Source organism: Nothoprocta perdicaria, unplaced genomic scaffold (assembly GCF_003342845.1).
Source record: "Nothoprocta perdicaria isolate Ctin4 unplaced genomic scaffold, notPer1 scaffold_121, whole genome shotgun sequence".
NCBI classification, from domain to species: Eukaryota; Metazoa; Chordata; class Aves; order Tinamiformes; family Tinamidae; genus Nothoprocta; species Nothoprocta perdicaria.
The window spans coordinates 1,263,524-1,278,914 of NW_020454328.1; the positions used below are offsets into that span (position 1 = coordinate 1,263,524).

The 15,391-nt window shown below is 40.7% G+C and overlaps 1 protein-coding gene across 1 annotated transcript; it reads right to left on the bottom strand.

Moving 5' to 3' along the window:
• Positions 1-471: 471 nt before the first annotated feature.
• Positions 472-11,409, bottom strand: FBXO47 (F-box protein 47). The gene is made up of 11 exons (XM_026054428.1): positions 11,372-11,409; positions 9,166-9,371; positions 8,583-8,753; positions 5,700-5,776; positions 4,880-4,957; positions 4,042-4,150; positions 2,952-3,128; positions 2,381-2,527; positions 1,739-1,881; positions 1,459-1,618; positions 472-821 (listed from the first exon to the last, which is right to left on the bottom strand). Exons 2-11 carry the CDS (start codon positions 9,344-9,346, stop codon positions 709-711), a joined length of 1,356 nt encoding a protein of 451 aa, XP_025910213.1. The 5' UTR covers positions 9,347-9,371; positions 11,372-11,409; the 3' UTR covers positions 472-708.
• Positions 11,410-15,391: the final 3,982 nt, after the last annotated feature.

The following is a 15,391-nucleotide window of genomic DNA, read 5'->3' on the forward strand; positions in this document are numbered from 1 at the left end:
TGGGTATTACACAAGGTGGTGAGATGGATTGGAAGTTTCTTCTGCTTTATGCCTAGATATGTGATAAGAGAGGGGGGAAAAAGGCAACTAATTTTGCCTTGCTTGATCAAAACAATTAAATTGTTTTCAGGAATTATAATTTTCTACCAAAACTGAGAGTACAAAGCATTTCTATTGCAGTGCTCAAGAACTAAGAATGTCAGAGTTGAAGAGAGATACCCCTGGTAAAGGGGAAAAATAGTCGTGTTTCTCTATWTATATCTGCTTTTTTTTTCCTCTCCTTGTTTTCTCTTGGGAATGCAAAGTTAGAAGATCAAAATGCTTTCAGTTCTGAACTAAGATAACATTCTTCAATTTGTGTCTGTGCATCAAATATGAAAACCATGCCATTTTTTTATTGTGTATGCAAACATCCCAGTGGGAAAAGGACACAGTTTATGTTCCCAAACCAAAGACCCACGAGCTGCTTCCTTGTCCCATCTTGACACCGCCTTGGATGAGCTCAATGTGCAGAGCTCTGCTGTTTCATGTCCCTTAATATGTTCCCTAAGCTTATTCAGCTGCTCTAATGCCCTTAGTGGAATGGGAATTTAAGAAATAACTGTGCTGTACTTTGAATATGTTGGTTTTTTTTTTTCTTAAAACAAAAAATAAATAAATGAGAAAAGGGAGATGTCACCCGCAGGTGTATAACAAGTTTCCTTAAAATCAAAAGGTGCTGCTTCTCATGGTCAGGTACAGGACTTCTTTATGGAAATTAGCTTGTGCGTTCACAAGATGGAACAAGTTCAAAAAGCTGCTGTCCTCTTCATCGCGATCCCCTAAGCAGGGCAAAGAGAAACATTAGCAACGCAGTTAGTGGCAGTAAAAGACATCTTTAAACCTAAATCTCACTTATTCGGTGCTTTTGGCAGAGGCTGAATCACCTCTGCATAGGCTGATTGCTCGGCAGCGGTTGCACTTGATGGTGGGACAGCTGTGAAAGCGTGGGGGACTTCAGAGCTCCTTCACYAGCTTGTCCATGGAAAAGCTTCAGCAGCTTGGCTAAGATGGACRAGAACATTGTGCTTTAAGGCAAAACCTTGTCTCCAGCAGGCTGCCCATCTCCCCAGCTTGCAGTCCTAGTCAATCTGGGGTTTTACCAAGGCTGAGGAGCTGTGGGCAGGGAGCAACTGCAGCTTGTTGAGCTGAACCACACGGCCGGCAGCTGCTGCCCGCGAGGACGGGCCGAAAGCACCTTGAGCCCCAGGGCTTTGGTGGGCTGGATTTTAAAAGCTCATTGAATTCACTCTTCAGGGCACTAGGAAGGCCTTAGTCTGAGCTTGTGCTTATTGCTTTCCTTTTTATTCCCAGAAACGGTGCCTCCTTGCACCAGGTGGCCCCTCTAGCATCCCTTGGAAAGATGCATGCTRTGATTAAGGTGAAAACCTAATGAAGCTGCCAGCCCTAGGGACTCACCGGACAGGACTGACTGCAGCATGTCCATGATCATGTGGGCGAAGGCGTTCTCCACGCTCTTCAGGAAGTTATTTCTTTCCCCTGGGGTGCTGAAAACTTTGCAGACCTTCTGCATCATTTTTACTGCCCAGTCCATGCAGTACAGGTCCTTCTCGCAGACCTGACACACAGGAAATATTTTAAATGCCCTGCTGCTGAGGAGGATGCTATAAAAGACAAATTTAAATCTTATAGTTTGCTCTTGGTAATGAAGACTCTAACGAGTATTAGCAGTACTCACCAAAGCCAGGAAGACGACGAGTCTCGCCAGCTCAACCGTTCTGCCGTTCACGGCTTTGCTCGCCATGAAAGTGAAGCAGATGTTGTTCCCGCTCAGGATGAGGAGTCGAGCGTTGTTCTCCATGAGCCACTCCCGGGGGACAACTTGGGTGATAAAACAGAGAGAATCTGTGAGGAGATGCTCTCTAAAGGGCGCTCACAGATAAGTCTGGGGAAATGCCATTTAATAACGAATTCCTGTGAGGAATGTGGTTATAGCTCTCTGTAGTTTGGGTGTTACGCTCTTGTTCCAGACAAACTTTGAATGGTTTGGACAGCATTGTGTAGAATTTTGTTTTGAACAAATATTGTGTTTTGGATTTATACGCATCTTGGGCATATTTGCATARTTGTGGTAGCACAAGACTTGACTTTTAGAACTCCTGACGGATTCTTACGATATCTCCTAATGGCAAAAGCCCAAATTTCTAAGCAGTGCTGTTCTCCTCGTTCCCAGCTTCCAAGCGTAACAGCTCCTCTAGCTGTGCCCCAACTGCTGTAAGCATTTTTGCAAGCCRCCCCCCTGTCTGAAACGTGCTTATTGCTAGATTTGGAGGACACGACCAAATAATCCCGTGGATTAATGATGAAGGCAAAACCCCACCTGACAGCTCATCCACGAGACTGATGACATCGTCTGCTGTCCATTCTCGAGCTTCTGTGTCGTACAGTAGTTTAATGGCATCTGCCAAGCCTTTCAGACTGGTCTCGTCTGTTGGTCCTTCTATCATTTTCTGCCAGACCACGTGTCCTAGGTAATATTAGTCACAACTGCTATTAATTGACAAAGTACTAAAAAAAGTGCAGAACTGGGCCCAAAAGCAGAATCAGAGTGAAAAATTCAGGTAACAGATATTTTTCTCTGTGAAGGTGAGATCTTTCCCCATCTGTCATTTTAGTAGGGACAGTGGTAGTTGTGGCGTGTTTCTCAAGATGATTTAAGAAAAACCTATTTTAATTATTAAGCATTGGAATTGAAACTGTGTTTTACTTACATGTCAGTGTACATATGTATATGTAAAGTCTGGTTAAGCAGAAGGATTTGTTTAGAAGGATTTGTTTTTAGACAACATGACTACATTTCATTTGAATTTGGTTTTCCAAAACACTAMATCCTAAAGGAAAATTTCTTTCTTAAGACATAATTTAAAAAAAATAAAAACCAAATTACTTGCCATCTAAAGAGGAAACTGGCCCAAAGAGGATATAGAGCAAGCGAGCTTGGTTAACCATGGGCCATGGCTTTAAGATCCGAGTCAACCAAAATGCAGAATCACTCCGATGAATCCAGTGATTCAACAAAACACTGCGACAGAACAGTCTTATCCTTAGCTCCAGCTTCCGGGCGCTTCCTGATGAAGAGAACGCAGATACTATAAATCCATTAAGCCTTGCACGATGCAGATGAGGAGTTTGTTTGCTTTGTAATATAGAAAAAGGGAGAAAAGAATCCCTGAAGTAGCCCAAGTTTGTCTAGGGAGATTTAATTAACTCTCAGCTGAAGCTGCCTGGTTTTTGCTGTTCTGGATACTCCGCACTAATTCACACTGTAGGTTGTATCCGTGYCTGCTGCCTCTCTGCAGCATTCCCATGCATGTCTTCAAGGGCTCCCAGCTATGCGCTTGCTTTTTTGTTTTTCTTACTCTGTGTTTCTCTTCCGTCAATAAATGGATATAGGAGCAGTACATATATGGCCATGTAGAACCTGTCCCATGGAAACAGACATTTCTGGGCTAGCTGACATGAGAATTTCTTGAAGGGCATGTACCACATTTGTGTTGCATTTCAGAAATATTAAGCGTAACTTTTTACTGTGTCACTTTTTCTATGCTGGTCCCTTTCCCATTGATTCCTCTGGCATGAATGTACAGCAGGAGAGAGCTGTCAAGTTTATTTTGTTGTTTAGCACATACATAGGCACTTGGTTGATAATAGAATAAGATTAAAAAAGAAATACCTTGCAAGGAAACTCTTCTCACTGCTGGATACATATCAAACACAGAAGTACTTAAGTACTTCACTTTTGGTGGGGAAAAAAATGGATTTTAGTATGTAAAGGCAAAGTACTTGCTTTAGCTCCAGTATTATCCAGTAAATGGCTATTCTAAAGCAATGTGCATATGGATAAGGAAGGGATTGGGTGGCATAAAGCTCAGCTGAGCCCAGACAATCTCAAATCTGGATGCGTTCTGTCTGCAGTCCCCAAGATGCATTTTCTGAAGTGTTCATCAGTTTTGTAGGACTCTTGTCTGCTTTGATATTTACCCGGTCTGCTGCTGACAACTGTCTGTACTTTGCGGGGCAAATTGCTCAGCTCACAGACGAAGTTAAAAACCCGGTGGCATTCTAGTTCATCCCAGCCTGCTGTTAGGATCTGAAGATTACAAAAGAAAGGCAATGAAAAAATGGACAGATTGAACCTCAGAATGCATTTTTGCATTAAAAAAAAAAAAAGAAAAATTTACTCCCGAGTATAGCTATTATTATGACAACTCTAAAAATCCAGTCAAACATCTCAAATAGTGTCTGGCTAGCTTTCCCTTGGTCTTTTTTCTGCGTGTTTGCAATCACAGGAGTAATTATAGTAAATGTWCAGTAGATTGCTGAACTAATTCTTTTGACTTTTTTTAATTCTTTAATTTCTACAAGCTAGCATATTTTTTTTCCAGCATRGGACATTTATATCCATTTRCTTATAAACAGTCACTGCTCTAGGTTTGTGAATCTGAAACTGTGTAATAAAATGATCCCATTTCCCATGTCAGCTGAGATAATAAATTGCTTATCCAAATCCAGACTGGTTGATAGTAAAATGCAGACCAAAGAATTCTCAGGAGTCAGCTCGCCAGTCTTAACAGCGGGAAAGGAAATTCAGAGAACTGAATAAATAAATACCGTTTCTTTTCAAGGCTCAAAACATTATATTTCTAAGTACCTTGCAAAACCAGGATATTTGTTTCTTCTCAAAGAACTAAGTTGTATGAGAATTATCCTAATCTGCAATCTTCTTTAAAAGACTAGCTGTTGAAGTGTTGCTTATAAGACTAACTGAATTTTCTTTTATATTTGTGATACTTGCCTTCTCTTCAGAAAGATACTGTACCTGTAGAAATATCCCATAGCACTGCAACCCCAAACAAYGCAGAGGACTTGGACAACCATTAAATTTAAAACAGGAAACCTGCAAGCACAAAATACTGGTAACTTATCGTAACTCACCAGAAACAAATTCCTTTGATTGAAAATTGACTATATTGCTTGTGTATATCAACACTGATTAGAGGCRTTAGGAAGGACTACTTTAAAAAGGTGTATTAAAACTAGCTAAGAAAAYGAAGCCTCTTTTCAGGAGACAAAAACTTCCTACAGAATTGTTCTCTTCTGCTACAGAACTTCTAGTAGTCCTTGAACTGAAGAAAAGCTGAAAATCTCTAATCTTAGGAAATAAGATGCTTTCTGGGAGAAGCAGTTTAGTTTATGAGCCCAGCTGAGATATCTTGGTCAGGGGAAAAAGGGTTTTGTGTTAAGTGATGGAAGGAAATGGACTCGACAACCCTTGCCACCAAAGTTATTTCCCTCCTCGACAATGAAGCTCATCATGCAGCTTCACCAAAAACATTTTAGCCCCGAGAAGATCCAGGGGGAGAGTGAATGATCTGCTAAGGGGTGGCAGAAGGGGAATGTGGGAACTAGTTCAGTCAGCAGTTATTTCAGTCATRGAAAAATCTTGATGGAAGAACAACCTTGTGTTTAATATGTTGTCTTTGGCTTTCTAATTTTAATAAGGAGAGGGCACTGATTTCAAATCAATAAATTCATTGCACTACAAAAAGACGTAATTCCACTAACAGGTTTGCCTTATAGAGAGGCACCGTAAGTYGAAGTGCCAGCTCAAAACACTAGTGAGAGGAACGTGAACTTACTTCTGCGAGTATCTTGTGTATGTACTTTAGCCTGTCTTTTGTAGGCAAAAGAAGCGTGCATCTCTTCAGCAACAATCCTGTGAACAAAATGAATATATATGCAACTGAGTATACATGTGACATGTATGTTACTGCAGACACATTGCATAATAAGCATATACCTTGTACACATACATGCACACACTAATGAGAAAATGCTGTTATTGCAAAGGCAAAATGGAGAGCACAGTGCAGCAAGCCAGACCTTGGCRAAGCTTTTGCAGCAGGGACACCTTTAACAACAGAAATCTTGTGCCTGAGTATTTGTTTCATATGCCATAACTGTCATTTTGTATTGTTTTAAAGTCCCTTTTAGTCACCGTTGGAAGTTTTAAAATTACTATACTGCTTTTAGAATTACAGCTGTTAAAAATATTGGAAATAAATGTTACTTGCTACACCTCTCTTTACAGTACCCTAGGGAACTCTGTTTTTCCCTGACATCATGGAAAGCTGAGCTTCCAAAATTTTTCCAAGTTGACCACATGCTCTGAAAAGAAAAAAAATCTGAGCTGTGTTAATGTAAAGCATAGCTAGGAGGTAAAATTATTTTCCTATACAAGACTGAAATGGTATGTGCTTGGGATGTCAAAGTCTGGAGTTCATTATACTGTGGAACAGCTGCTTGTTAGCAGCAGCATTTTCTTTTCTAAACTACCGACAACAAATGGGTTAGACAGCCTGATCTTCAAAAACTTGTGTCACGGTAAAATATGTGTCTTATTTGTTAATTGATGCAGAATTCCTCCAAAAAGCACATTTTTGAGTTGTTAGTCTCTCAAAAAACATGCAACTTCTCCAGTGTCAAAAAGTACTTTATATGTTTATTATGATTCTAAGTTGACTCTTCCCTTATTTAGAAGTATGTTAACATTCTTGCGTGACAGATGTAATTTATTTTTCAGCCTAGGATGGGATTCAAAGCTCAGTCAAGTCGATTTTCTATTGACTGGACTAGGCCTGGGAGAGAACTTCCCCAAAGAACAGCTGAGACTGCTGAGATTGTGTAGCTGCAAGTAAGAAAACGGCCACTGTTCTGGGGAAAATTATTATCGATTTAAAAAAATCGAGTTTGCCTGAGCAAAAAGTACTGCTGCTATTTTTGTATAATAAAATGCCCCCTGTGCTGGAGAGCGTTACTGCTATAATCTATACTTCGAGATCATCTTAAGCAATGACTGAAATTCTGAACTTATTACAAGTACTGGAAGATTTTGCTATTGCTTGACTGGAGCCAGACCCCTCCTGAGTTTAAGGGAGATTTATGCAACTTACAGGCCCTGCTCTGGCTCTCTGAACAGAAATGGATTTTTCCCATTCGGGCCAGTCTTTTCTGCTGTAAAGTAAATATTAATTTTGCAACTGACCTCTTAACAAAAGMATTCTCTTGAGTCTTCCACTGATAAGATGGATATTGCCAGTGATCTTTATGTGAAAACGTCATGTTTTCATTACTAGCCCTATTACGATGATGAGTTCATTGAGCTACAGTCAAATAACAATGCCCAAGCCATTTTCACATTTTTACCCAATTTTAGGCTTTCAAACTTCACTTAAAAAATAACTAAAAATTATAATTTTTTCTTAGATACCTCAAAATCTACACGGATTGCTTACCATGAGAGGTCTTAAGCTGAAATAGCTTCTACCACGTTACTTATCATGCTGAAGCTAACTTTGACATCCTTTTATTTCTCTGTCAAATACACTTTTTTTTTTTTTTTTTTAAATAAGCTAGGTAAGGTTAAACTGGTATGGATTAAATTAGGTTTTAATTTAATTTGTTTCTCTGATAGAAAAATCAGTGTTTGAGATGTGTAAGAAAGAATGCATCATTTCGGAGTGATGCAATGAATAAAATCAACGTCTCTTTAAAGTTAGCACAAAAAGAGCAAACAACTTTTAATATGAGGGTATAGAGTGCTCTTAATTATGATCAATGCTGCAGCATTTTGACATAGGCTGCTGTTACGTTAATGCCAGAGAGAAGTGAGCAGCTGAAAGAAAGATAAAGTGAATCTTTCCACCTAGCAGGAGTCTGGGTAGCACCCGGCTCACCAAGACAGGACTGCGGGCGTTTTCAGGTTGTCCTTCATCCTTAAGCTAAGGGTGAGAGGAAAAAAGTACTTTTCATGCCTGCCTCAGCCTATGAACTCTGATACAGGGCTGTGGAGGAGAATGCTGATCAGGGACAAGTGAGGAAACCTTTTTGTGCTGAGCATACTTCTCTAAGAAATGGAATGGAATCCGCAGTGCATCTCGAGCAGGCCATCAGAGGAGCGTTCTGATGGCAATGGTTACGGGTTATTTTACAATGAGGTTGGATTGAAGTGCTGCAGCTGAGTTTCCCAGACTGAGGAATGTGAGCTGCTCCGAATGACACACGAAGGCAGTCTGAACAGCCAAATTCCTTCGGCTACTGTGGGGGCCTAGGAGGCTTGGGTTTTGCCACAGTTTCCAGTGGTGGTGTCCAAAGGAGCTAAATTTGGAAACACCTCATACAGAGAACTGATGACTCTCCTGTGTAATGCTGTTCCTCCGCCCAGTCCCTGCTTACTGATTAATATTAAAACAATATATATATATATATGGAGGAGGCAGAACATACATTATTTTGTATATAACTTAGAGTTTTGGAACCATTTCAGTTTTCTTTTTTTCCCTTGTTAATGGTATGTGAGTGAACTATTTGGCTTGGGAAGGAACTTCACTTTGAGGGAGCGGCAGAAATGGAYGATATTTTCAATATTCTACCATCATTAATCAATGCATATCACAGAAGAATCCTTTTAAGTGAGTAGGGTCCTCCTGTAATTGTTACCATTTGCATTAAAAAAAAATCACCTAGAGATCTGTAGTGTGCTAATATACTGGCTCCTTCTTTCTTCCCAGGTATCTCAAGGTTATGAAAGTCTTGCAATAAAAGCCTCCGGTTTCCTGATGGGGTTGAGATGTAATTAATTAGGCGGTTGCTGATGGTTTTCGACACCATGCTCAGCATGCTGATATCCTTCACTGAAAAAGCAAAACCCAGTACAATTGTAAATCTTTACTGCAAGCAAAATGCTAATCAGTACGCAATAGCTTCATTAGATCTTACTCCAAACGAAATAAGATTTATGAATAAAACAAAACTTAGCTATGGTCTTTGCCAACAGATTGTGATAACTAGACATACACAGATCTAAGAAACGTTCTTTATACGTAACAGGCAAAAGGCACTCTTCAGGTGGTCTGTAATTGCCATTTATTTCTTGATCACAAGGCTCTTCGTACAGCCAAATTGAAAATTCAGAGAGTAAGTCACATAATATCTTCAGCTAGCAAAATGGTAGAACATTTTAGACAAAAAATGTTCTTTCTAGGTGGAAAATTTTGGCAGTAACTTTCCTATTCTGGCATTAATACCATTCTTTCACGTTCTCACCTGAGAGATAATCCAACATCATTTGAAAGATCTCTAATGGCAATGTTTTAAAATACCCAAGTGTTGACAGAGACTGGGAATCTGTGTCCAAGATGTTGCAGTGCTGCTTGGAACGATGATTATTGCGCCTGGATTTGCAATTGGGGATCAAGGAGTAGTTGGTCCTTACAGTGGATGTCATCGTTCTGTTAGTCCCAAAATCTGTTCTGGAAACAAAATATAAAAGACATTTTTTTTTGAGGAGGAGGAGGAAAGTATTGACTTTGTTGCAGCCACAGCAGCGGCGAGTGAAAATTTTGCCACGTACAAAAGGTATATTTTAGTTTGAATTTAATGGTATAACATGTAATTTACTCTACCTATTTCTAATTCCGTGTCTAAGAGAAGAAAATATCCAGATATGATCTTAGAGGAGAAGAAAAAGAAGGTGAAATCAGTGAGGTACAGAGCATGACTTCCGAAAGTTAGGAATGGTTCCGAGTAAAAGGATACTCTTCAGAAGGTCTATTCAACGCTATAGTTAATAGTGTTCTCTTGCCTTGTTACATGAATTATTTAATAGAATATGAAAATGTAATAAGAATGTTATTGAAATGATTGCAATATTACTTGATTGACATAGAGTAATAATGACTTATGTGTATGCTTCAATACCACACAAAAATAAGATTAAAAATAACATAATGATGCTACAAGCTATTTATTTCTGCAGCATTTAAAATGATATATAGCTCAATTCTCTATAATGTCTAAATGTGCAAATGATACAGCAGTGCCATCTAAAAAAAAAAATCAGTGATCCATGTGTTCTTAAAATCATGAATGCCTSAAAAGTAATAACTTTTAAATGATTAATAATATGTTATTTTCATTTGCCTTCTGGTTTCTGAGCCTCTGGAATAAGTGCAATTCACATTGTCAAGCAACAGTGAGAACTAGTAACTCACTGCCTCTTTTTTCTTTCCTTCTTTTTCTTTTTTATCTGAGCTCTTTTTTCACACTCTCCCTTGATTTCAGCAGCTGAAGCTTCAGAGAAATGACCAAGAAGAATGAACATTGCAGTATAATTTCAAGAGCTGGCAGCACTGGTAGTCACATAACTGGAAAACGTCCCRACTACAGCAAAATATCCCAGTTACCATCAATGGGAAATATGCCCAGAGAATAGACTGCATTGTTTCAAAGAATGAAAATTTATAAAAATTACAGAAAACAAGTTGCAAACATCCTTTATATTGATAGCTAAAGCAGGCAAGGCGGACCTCTCTAATTCCCAATTTTTTTTTCTCATGATGTAGCAAAATTACCATGTCTACAATGGAAGCTCTGTTTATACTGACAACTAAAAGACTATGGGACACTTCATTATAGTCTAACAAATGGGTCTGGCTGACTTGTGCTTGTGTGCTGGCTAGAGTTTACGTCGTGAATGGGAGGAAGTCATGCTCTGTTGAAAGCACTTAACATTTAATTATGATATAAATCTAGCTAGCTAAAGRAGCTCATGGTTTGGCCTCTCACAAGGCTTGTGAACAGAGGTAACTACTTCTAAAATTAGTGTTTCATTGGGCTTTTACTCCGCTAGATAGAAAAGAGTGGTAGCATCTTTAAGAACAATCAAGAAATTGCCCATAAAGCCATAATTATATGAAGAGTTATCTTTTAAAAGCAAAGAAAGCACAGTCTGGATTCTGTGGAAGTTTTATGCCCTATTTTGCATGTAAAGTGCAAAGCAGTTCAATTTGTGTTTAAAACAGAACACTACTAAAATGTGTTTAGGTTAGATCAAATCCTTTACATTTTTTTTTTCTGATTTGTGCTATAGAAATAAAGCTGCAATCCTACAATACTTTCTGTTTCCTCCAGCTTCCCTTAGAGAACAGTCCTCCTAAAGCCACTTTAATTTTATGGCATCTTTGAGTGTTTTTGAAAGTCTTAACCTTGGCTCTGCAGTTACGCTTTAAAGAGGAGGAGGGGAATATATCAATATTTCAAGTTTTCAGTTTTAAAGAGGAGGAGGGGATGTTTTCAGAAGTACTCGGCCAAAGCCAGTCTGTTTCTTTTCAACGGGATTGGAGTTGAAGTGATGATGATTATTTTAACTTAGGGCAGAGCGAGGTAAAAATAGTGTAAACAGAAAACGAGCCTGTGCAGAAGGTTTCAGGGGGAAAAATGGCAAAGCTTAGAGCCATGACCCAAAGCTCACGTTTGCTTCCTCTTCGACTTAACGAGTTTCGTGTTTCCTAGGGATTTGAGCCAGGACGTGGTGATGGTCGCAGCACCTTCAGTCCTCAGCATCTGCTGCCGGGACTCCACGTATTTGGAGAACTGCTTAATCGCGACTGGAAGATTGAGAGGTAAATGTTAAATATTTACCATGATAAATGCAGAGTACTGGCCTAGAACAGTCATCTTATTTGTTATTATAAGCTAATTTGTTTGCAARGCAGAAAGTATTGACATTCAACCTTCTCTAGAACATTTATTGTGCCTTTAAACAGCTGGTGARTTCTCAGCAATGAATGCCCTTTTGTCCTGGCCAGGTATTTTTCTGAGCGTTAGCATTTTGACAAACATCCCTTACAAAAGGTTGTTTACCCGCTTGGCACCTTTCTGTTTCCCTGCCTGGTCACAAATAACCCCAAACAAGCTACCGCAAACATTGACTCAGCCCGAATTTTCTATTTTTCTTGGTAAATAGGTGTGGAAAAACACAAGTGCTCAAAACGTGGCCTGGAGCATCCCGGGTGCCACGGGCRACAGGCTGGCTATGTTGGCCCTTTTCGCTGCGTTTTTGGGTCAGATTTATCCTCCCTGTGTACTTGCTGGCTCTGCCAGACAAAGTCTGTAGAGTTTCCTCACAAACTGCCTGGCAACGTGTGCGTTTTGGGTCGGGATCAGCCGGGTGACAACCGGCCTTCAGGCTGAGGCACGAGACAGGCTCGAATCCGCCCTTTGTGGCCCCGCTCACCGAAAACACAGGGCCCTGACGCTCCAAATCCACCTCCAGTTAACAGAAGCCAATACCTGCTTACAGGAAACCGTTTTTTACTTACAGGAAACACTTTTTGAGCGCCGTTTTACCTCATGGAAATTACTTGTCTGCAAATAAGCCGCAGCCCGGGTACGGCCCGGCGGCCTCTGAGAGAAACGGAGGCAGCAGCGGAAGTGGGGGGCGCAAACAGACCTGGCCGTCTCCGGGGACAAACATGTTGTATATATCCCTTTAAAAAGAAAAGAAAACATCCCAAAAATGGCATAAATTAGCTGTAATTGATTTAAAGCATATGTTTCAGTCAGGTTTCTTTTACCTATTGTATTTGGCTTAAAGCAAGGGCCTGGGTATACCCATGTAAGCAGATATTTACACATGGGCACACAGGTGTGGGGGTGTTTTAGTTGCAGCGGGGATGTTAGTAAATAAATCTGGGACAAACGCTGCTCCAGGCCCTAGTTATCAATGGGGCCAGGAGCAGTAGTACGAAAAGTAGCAGAGTAGGTTCTCCACAGGAAGAAATTAACATGGCCGAGGGAAACATTTTATTTCAGTAGCSTTGAGCTGTGGATTCCCCTCCCCCGGGGGCTTGCGCTAATTTATTGGTAATAATTAGTTTCAATCACCTCGGCTTTCCCGCCTTTTCCTCCCCTCTCCGCCCCCCCCCCCCGCACCCCTTTCAGATCCGAGGGGGAGGGGCGGGGAAGCGAGGGCCTCGAGGCCTTTCCCGCCCGCGTGGCCACGCCCCTCTTTTTGAATATTCAATGAGCACGCTCCACGYGCAATGCCCGTGCCTCTGCACTAGCCACGCCCCCTCCATGAATAAATAATGAGAGGCGAGCGTTGGGCGTCCATTTCAGAGCGCGGGTGCCGCCCCGCGCCATGGCGGCCGCAGCGCCCTGGGCAACGCTCTATGGCGGACCAGGGCGGCCAAACCATTATTATTATTATTATTATTATTATTATTATTATTATTATTATTATTATTATTATTATTATTATTATTATTATTATTATTATTTCCTACATAATGTCATTTCCTTTACAAATTCCCCTTCCAAAGTCGCTGCAGTAGCTGGTTCTGCTGAGGGCAAGGGACCGGATCCCTTGGGTTACCCTCATTTCTAGAGGCTCCTAGGGCGGTTCTCCCATACGATGGCAGCAGAGAGCTACAGCTGGATTAAAAGCGGTTTTCCCCGTGGGSTTTTTTTCTTTTCCTTATCCCCAAGTCTTTGTTTAGTTTTATTTTTCCAGGAACTTCGTTGAAGGGAGAACTTATCCGGGCGAAAATGAAGTAGAAACAAAATAAAAAGCAAATGTAAAAAATAGAGCATCGCTTGAGAATTGCAGATTAAGTAAGTGGGGGGGAGAATGCCGTGATGATGTAGCCACATCTGCAGTATTTTTGTTTGCAAAGGCAAAATAGACGAAACCAACGTGCCACCCATGGCATTGCAGCAGGGTTTAACCTCTTTGGAGGTTAAACCTCAGTTTAGCCTCTTTGGACAACATACACGATTAAAAACAAATATATTTAAGGGATTTAATTRTCCCTTAAAGCCTGGGAGCAACCTGTGGTTTCTCCGGATGAACCGTTCCCAGCAGWGACCGGGCACATGGGCCAATTCCCGGCTCCGCGGGGGTTTAAGGGCTCCCCAAGGCTGAGCTTACAGCCAGCCCCGTGTTTACCCGCGCTGATAGACCTAACCTACCCAAACACGTCTAACTATCTTATGATCGACGTAATTACTGATAGTGGCGGTGACACTGCAGCCCATGATTTAATTACGTGTTGTGCGGAAGAAGTGTTTGCTCGTGTTTGGTTTAAATTGGTTGAATGAGTCACAGGGGTTTTTTGGGTTTTTTTTTTTGCTCCCTTCGAGGTCCTGTAATCCCGGGCTGTGTTTACAAATTGTTTTGAGATGACGAGATGAAAGTTCATAAGGGGGAAAAAACACAATCGGGTCGTTATTAGCTATGGTGCTGATTCTACTAGAGCGCTAAGTGCTTAATGTAAGTGCTCGGGTGCCGCGTGTCTCATTTATGCCGTCCTGCCCACGCTGCGTGTGTGAGCAACRTTACGTAAGCCTGGTAAAAATACCCCTTGTGTCCCTGCTGCAATGATAGCTCCCCGTTACTCAAGCACATATTATATGAACCATTTTGGGGTGTCTAAATACCACAGAGGCCCCCCCAGCCTTGCCTTATACATTACTTTTTGGCGCTCGGTCTGCCCTTTTCACGTATTCCCCACAGCCTCCACAGCCAGAAGCCTCCTCGATGGCTGGAAAGCCCTTGAGGAACCGACAGCCAGAAAAGCTGAGATTCTTTTGTGGTTTCTTGGGTTTTTTTGCCGGGGCATTAAAATAACAGCAAATGTGGTGGGAATCCAAGGAGAATCATGGAGAATTTGCACCATTAGGCCCACTACTAGTAAGAACAGCATCGACTGCAAAAGATGGACAAAAATCTTACAAAATGGAAATAATCAACCACATAAAAAGGCCATAATGCATGCTAAATTTCATGACGTTTAATAGGAAGTCTTAGTTAATTTTTTTCAGTATTTACTCTGTTTAAATGATCTTTTTTCCACGTTTTCCAAGTGTTTATTCCCTCTCGAGGTTTCTGTGAAACTCCGAGATGTTATTTAGATGTTGCCTTTCATTTATATTTGCACAGAGCCGTTTAAGGCTGGTTATAAGATGATAAAAGTACAATTAGTGCGAGCTGGCTGACTCATCCCGCGCGGGTTCTGCTCCGGGATACGGAGCGAATTAAGGCGCTGTTTTGTATCCTCCTCCTTGATGAATTCTCATAAAATCACCATATTCTCTTGGGTTTGCATTGCTATTTAAGACCTGCTGGCTCCTAATACTGCAATGTGGTCTTAGCCATTGAAATAAGACAGGCAAATGTCTTTTTTTTTTTTTTTTTTTTTAAGGATCAGAATAAAATTAGAAGAAAATTATAGTTTTGATTCCAACCTCAATTATATGAGTTTTTACCCTAGATCTATCCCGGGAACCTCTCCTGTGACGATGTCTTATTACTAAGGCAGAAAAGGCACACAAGGGACCTTTAAAAAAAGCTCCTTAAATGGCTTGTATTTTTATGGTGTCATTAGAAGCAGACCAGGTGAAAAAAATGATCCCATTTTGCAGAGAAGTTTGGGTAACACAACTGAAAATCCTTTGCATGTTTTATTTTGAAAACTGAGCAGTCCAAAAT